This window comes from Nicotiana sylvestris, chromosome 9 (genome assembly GCF_000393655.2).
Source record: "Nicotiana sylvestris chromosome 9, ASM39365v2, whole genome shotgun sequence".
Lineage (NCBI taxonomy): Eukaryota > Viridiplantae > Streptophyta > Magnoliopsida > Solanales > Solanaceae > Nicotiana > Nicotiana sylvestris.
This window is the reverse complement of record NC_091065.1, coordinates 67,533,428-67,540,513: the sequence shown is the minus strand read 5'-3', so window position 1 is coordinate 67,540,513 and position 7,086 is coordinate 67,533,428. Positions and strand designations below refer to the sequence as shown.

The 7,086-nt window shown below is 40.4% G+C and overlaps 1 protein-coding gene across 1 annotated transcript; it reads left to right on the top strand.

Moving 5' to 3' along the window:
- The first annotated feature begins 1,225 nt into the window (after positions 1–1,225).
- Positions 1,226–3,891, top strand: LOC138877705 (uncharacterized). The gene is made up of 2 exons (XM_070157335.1): positions 1,226–1,616; positions 3,845–3,891. Exons 1-2 carry the CDS (start codon positions 1,226–1,228, stop codon positions 3,889–3,891), a joined length of 438 nt encoding a protein of 145 aa, XP_070013436.1.
- Positions 3,892–7,086: the final 3,195 nt, after the last annotated feature.

Genomic DNA, 7,086 nt, shown 5'->3' with positions numbered 1-7,086 from the left:
GGGCAAGGAAAATGTGGTCATGGATGCCTTAAGCAGAAAGGCAGAGAGTATGGGTAGCTTGGCATTCATTCCAGTAGAGGAGAGACCACTAGCTTTGGACATTCAGTCCTTGTCTAACAGACTTGTGAGATTGGACATTTCAAAGCCCGACTGAGTTCTCGCGTGTGTGGTTGCTCAATCTTCATTATTGGGGCAAATCAAGGCCCGGTAGTTCGATGACCCACATTTGGCGGTTCTCAGTGAGATGGTACTTCATGGAGATGCCAAGGAGGTTTCTATTGGCGAGGATGGTGTTTTGCGACTCTAGGGTCGTCTATGAATTCCTAATGTTGATGGTCTAAGGGAGAGGATTCTAGAGGAGGCTCACAGTTCGTGGTATTCCATCCATCCGGGTGCTACACAGATGTATCATGGCTTGAGGCAACATTATTGGTGGTGGAGGATGAAGAAAGACATAGTGGAATATGTGGCTAAGTGTTTGAACTGCTAGCAGGTCAAGTATGAACACCAAAGGCCGGGTGTCCTACTTCAGCGGATGCCTATACCGAAGTGGAAGTTGGAGCGCATTACCATGGATTTCGTAGTTGGGTTGCCCCGTAGTTTGCGGAAGTTTGATTCAGTATAGGTCATTGTTGACAGGTTGACCAAGTCGGCCCACTTTGTTCCAGTGGCGACTACTTACACAACAGAGAGGTATGCTCAGATCTACATTCGGGAAATAGTCCGGTTGTACGGTGTGCCTGTTTCCATCATATCAGACAGAGGCTCTTAGTTCACTTCCCATTTCTGGAGAGCTATTCAGAGTGAGTTGGGGACCCGTGTAGAGCTTAGCACAACATTTCATCCTCAGACCGACAAGCAGTCGGAGCGAACAATTCAGATTTTAGAGGATATGCTTAGAGCATGTGTGATTGACTTTGGAGGGCAGTGAGATCAGTTCTTGCCTTTGGCGGAGTGTGCGTACAACAACAACTATCAGTCCAGCATAGAGATGGCTCCATACGAGGCTTTATATGGTCGACGTTATCGTTCTCCTATCGGGTGGTTTGAGCCTGATGAGGCTAAGTTATACGGTACAGATTTGGTACAGGATGCCTTGGATAAGGTAAAGTTGATTCAGGAAAGGCTTCGCACAGCTCAGTCCAGACAGAAGAGCTATGCGGATCAGAAGGCGCGTGAGGTATCATTCATGGTTGGCGAGACGGTTCTCTTGAAAGTCTCGCCAATGAAAGGCATTATGAGGTTCGGGAAGAAGGGCAAGTTAAGTCCTAGGTTTATTGGCCCCTTTGAGGTGTTGAAACGAGTTAGGGAGGTTGGTTACGAGATGGCTTTACCCCCCAGCTTATCGGGAGTTCATCCAGTTTTTCATATATTGATGCTTCGGAAGTATCATGCTGACTTATTGCATGTGTTGGACTTCAGTACTATCCAACTGGATGAGAGTTTGGGTTACGAGGAGGAGCCAGTTGCCATTATTGATACACAGGATCGCCAATTGAGGTCCAAGAGGATTACTGCGGTGAGGGTCCAGTGGAGGGGCCAACCAGTCGAGGAGGCGACTTGGGAGTCTGAGGAGGACATACGGAGCAGATATCCACATTTATTCGGCAGATCAGGTACTTTTCTATGTCCGTTCGAGGACAAACGTTTATTTAAGAGGTGGAGAATGTAGTGACCCGACTGGTCGTTTTGACTTTAAGAACCCCGTTCCCTTAAATAAAACTTTCCGCGCTTACTTTAGCTAATTTACAACTTGCGGGGGATGGTTGGTTCGGGATTTGGAAGAGTTTTGAGTGAAATATGCCCATTTGATTCCTTACGATTTTCTTAAAAGACTAAGTTTGACTTTAGTCAACATTTTGAGCAAACAAACCTGGATTCGTGATTTGATGGTTTCGGAGGGTCCGTGGGAAAATATGGGACCTGGGCGTATGCCCAGAATCGAATTCCGAGGTCCCTATCCCGAGTAATGAATTTTTATTAGAAATTGTTAATCTGAAGTTTTAAGGATTTAAAGAAACTAATTAATGATTGATTTCATGGGTATTGGGCTCGTATGTTGGTTCCGAAGCCCGGTACATGTCCGATATATCATTTAAGACTTGCCCGTAAAATTTGGTGTCAATCCAAGTAGTTTAAGGGCGTTTTGACCCGTTAGAGGCAAATTAAGAACTTGAAGTTCGTAAGTTTGATTCAATTGGTTTTAGGGGGTAATTCTTAGATTTAGCATTGTTTCGGGTGTTCCGAAGGTTTGAGTAGGTCCGTTTCATGATTTCAGACTTGTCGGTATGTTCGGGCGGGGCCCGGGAGCCGTGAGCGTCAATCGGACGAGGCTCGAGTGAAGTTGGAATTTTTGAGAAGTATTGAAGCTGCTGCTTCTGTCATAACCGCACCTGCGGTTGGTGAACCGCAGGTGCGAGACCGTAGATGTGGTCCACCTATCGCAGATGCGACCCAGGGAAGGCCAGGGCCAAACAGCAGAAGCGGCTCTCGAACCGCAGAAGCGGCTCCGCAGACGCGGCCTCAAAACCGCAGAAGCGGTCCCAGCCCTTTTAGCCCATTTTGCAGATGAGGTCCTTTCTCGCAAATGCGGAAATCGCTGAAGCAGCGAGGTTCATTTAATACGGGTTCTAAGTCAAATTTTACCAGTTTTCACTCTTCCATTGGCGATTTTGGGAGCTTTTGGTAGAAGACTTCCACTTAGCATCTTGAGGTAAGTTTATCCCACCTATTCTTAGTTTAATACTTGTGTATTAGGTAGATTAAACACTAGAATTTAGGTAAAATCAAGGGGTTAGAGCAAAACCTAGGGTTTTAACAAAAGTTATATTTAACCACGAAATTTGTTATGGAATAAATTAGAAATCATATATTATTGATCCTTAGGTTACAAAGAACAACTTTCTTCGAAAAATTTCAGAATCCGGGCACGTGGACCCGAGGTCGGATTTTAGGAAACTTGTGTTAAAGAATGAAAAATTGCTTAAATAGCTAGAATTCGATCTTGTGAGTCTATATTGACTAGTTCCTACCTCATTTAACTAGTTTGGGATCGTTCGGCTCCGAATTGAGGGCTTGGACTCGTTCTTGGGATTGGAAGTGCACATTGGAGCGAGGCGAGTCTCCTTTCTAACTTTTTAAGAGGGAATTGTTTCCATAGGTGCGATAATTGAGTAATTTGCTGCTAAATGCGGGGGCTACGTACACACTAGGTGACGAGAGTCCATGCGTAGCTACTATTATGTTAATTGTCTGGGTAGTCTAGGACCTATATCATGTTATATTTGTGAATGTCTCTATATTTTCTTGCTAATGTGACCACTTAGGGCATGCTAGAGACTTGGAGAGGAATATAAGCAAATGAATACACTTGTTGGACACTTGCATGAATTTACTTGGAATTAAATGCGTATTCATGTGTTTTCTTGATAATAATTGAGATTTGTGGATCGGGCCGATCGCCTTGGTAGAAATAGATGCATCTATGGTTGGCGCATTCAACCCTCTGGCAGTGCACAATTTATTTTCTGTTGGATCGGGCCGTCGGCCTCGGCATAGTGTGTTCATGATATCTATATGAAATCTTATCCATGACTTGACCGGCTAAATATTTGAAATGTAAATGGCTAATTGTAATATTGTTAAGAACATGACATATTACCTCTTGCTACAAACTGTTGATTATTTGTGATTTCCATGCTTAGTGTAACACTTCATTGTATTATTTGACCTTGGTGAGTATCAAGTCGACCTCTCGTCTCTACTTCTTCGAGATTAGACGGGATACTTACGAGGTACGTATTGTTTATGTACTCATACTACACTTATGTACTTAATTGTACAGGATCTGAGGCTGGTATATCTGGCTATCAGACTGGTGCGCGCCCCTGATTCAAAGACCGAGACTTCCACGGTGAGTTGCTCCCTTCCTGTGCCGTTCAGCAGCTTGATGGGGTTTTTCTTTACTTTTGCTATCTATTCTATCCCGGATAGTAGGATAGTATTATTCTTTTGTACATTCTACTAGATGCCCACTACTTGTGACACTAGGTCTTGACACACACATTAGTAGACAGTTCTTTTGGGTTGTATAATTGTTATTACATATTGCTTATCATCACCTGTTTTAATTGCAAATTAAGAAATGTTGTAACCGATTCGGGTAAGTAAAATAAGAATTTACTAATACTTCCGCGTTGGCTTACGTGACAATGGTGTTGGGCGCCATCACGACCCTTGGTGGATTTTGGGTCGTGACAAATATGAACAAATCTATGTTATGGGTAATGCAATAATATGAACAAGGAATCAAATAAAAAAGGAAAATAAATATGTAATTAAATAATTTCAGTATTAGATGTACACATAATGATAAGACTTATTTGATCTTTGAGAAGTGAAAGATTTTAAAATAATAATGAGCTAAGTCATGGTTTGGAGTCAAATACTTTTAAAATGATTCTCGGAAAGAGAATGGTCACATAAATGCATTTCGATTCTATCAATTTTAAAGCAACTCCAATAATGTTGGAAGGTAGTTGATCAATCATAAAATTACACAGAATAAAGGAATTGTGTTGCTTTACGGTAAAATTAATTATCCAATATTTTATAATTTATTTTATATCTCAATTGTTTGGAAGCAATATATACATTTGTTTGTTTTTTTATTTTTCTATTAGTGCTAGCAGTTGCAATGCTAAAATAGATAAGAAGGGAGGATAAATTCCTCTCTAATGGCTCGGGTATGGACAATGACTTTTGTCACGACCCCGGTTCACCCTCTGTGAACCATCATGACGGAACCTAGTCTCTACGACTAGGTAAGCCTAACAACGCGGAAAATAAATCAATTTGTGGAAGAAATAATTAAAAAACCAAAAAAATAAAATAAACAGCGTTTAAAAGTGCCGCTCGGCATACACAATAACAACTCTCGAACTAACAACATTTTCCGAAACCCGGAATCTCATGATCACAAGCCTTGGAATGTTTACAAGTATCTAACTCCAGAATATCTAACAAGGAAAGAAAATACAGAAGGGCTAATACTTAAAAGGGAGAGTAGAAAGGGACTCTTCGATCTGCGGACGCGGCAGATATACCTCGGAGTCTCTACGAATGCCTCGTCTCAAGCGTGATAAGTCTGGGTGGAGGTACCTGGGTCTGCACATGAAAAACATGCACAGAAAAGGGATGATTACACCACAGCGGTACTCAGTAAGTGCCAAGCCTAACCTCGGTCGGGTAGTGACGAGGAAGGTCAGGTCTACTGAGATTAAATAAAATATACGATGTGACAGTATAAGATAAAGGAGTACAGTTGAAAGATAATGATAAGAATTAATACAGGATAATAAAGATAACTACAACTGAAACAGAGGCAAAAACAATCACAATGAATACCACTCTTCACAAAGATAATAACTGGGGATCTCTCAGTATCCCGAGGATCTCTTAGTACCCTCAATATGTGCCAAGGATCTCTTGGTATCCTGAGGATCTCTTGGTATCCTCAATATATGCTAGGGATCTCTTGGTATCCTCAATATATGCTATGGATCTCTTGGTATCCTCAATATATGTGCTAGGGATCTTTCGGTATCCCGCACCTCAGCTCAAATCATAAATACGTACAGGGGATCTCCTGGGATGCCATCCCTGTTGATACCCAATTTTTCTGTGTATATTTTTAATATGCAAAATACTCTTAAAATAGCATGTATGTGCATATATAAGTATGTCCCAAGATTTCATTATTTTTCTCTTAATTTTTAAAGATTTTTAAATCAATTTATTGCCCTATTTTATCAAGAAAAAACCTAGTAATTATCCCCAAAATTATAATTTTGGGTGATTCATTTATTGGATTCTCATATTTATATTAAAATATAGCTAGAATAATGTTTGCATATTTTTACAAATTTATTTAGTATATTTAAAGCTAAATTGCATATAATTGCAATATTGGCCTCTTTCAAGATTCAATTGTAATTATATTTATTAAATCGACTCCAATATTTTTAATTGATAATTATGTATTATTAATCATTTAAGTACATTTAATTTATTTTCAGAAATTATTTTACTATTTTTTACAACATAAATATGGAAAATGGCTATTTAAATGTTAGCCCATTTGTATTTCAATTTTAGCCGTATTTGACACCCCAATTAAACCCAATTTCAAATCCAATTACCCAGCCCAAATCCTAAATCTACTCGACCCACGACCCTTTAAAATAACCCGCCCAGATTCCCCTTCAATCTAGGCCGTTGATCAAAATGATCAACGGCCACCCTAAACCCCTTCCTTTTTTAACCCGACCTAACCCCTAAACCTAATCATTTCCCTTCTGTATCCGCCCTTGAATCCCCCCTTTCTCCCAGTTCTCTCTCAAGCTCCCCTCAAACCCTAATCGCCTCCCTCTGCTTCCACCCTAAAATCACCGGAATCCATGGCTTCCAAGGCCACTGAAGTCCTATACCGGCCTCCTATAACTTCTACATGCCTGATTACTATAGTTTCAAGGTCTAACCCTAAAAAAGCTTGGCCCAGAATTTGTTCGATTCGAGTTCTATGGCCGTCTCCGACCTTGCTCTGGCCAGCCATGGCTATTCGAGCCTGATCTCGACTTCTCCTGCTTAGATCAATGACTTTTCAAACCTTTCTCACCATATGGGTTCTTTTGAAACCCTAACTTTTGAGCTTCTTCGGATTTCTTTAGATCTGTTCTAGATCCATGTTTTCCCTAAACTTTCAAACGCTTTCTCAAAGTTTCTTTCAAAACTCTGCTTTCAAAACCTTTATCTTTTCCGATTTAAGGTTTTGGCAAGATATTTAGAAGTCTCACTGATCTTTAGCATGTTCTACTGTGTTTCTTATGTTGTTCTTCTACTATGTTTCTTATGCTGATTCTTCTACTGTGTTTCTTTATGTTAAAGTCTTAGTTCTTTCTTAGGGTTTCTGATTTTATTTTCTTTGTTGATATTTTTGCCTAATTCTCTTGTCTTTCACCTACCTCTACACTCAATATATAGCAAAAACCCTAAGATTTGGGGTTCATTCGAGTTCTGATATTATTT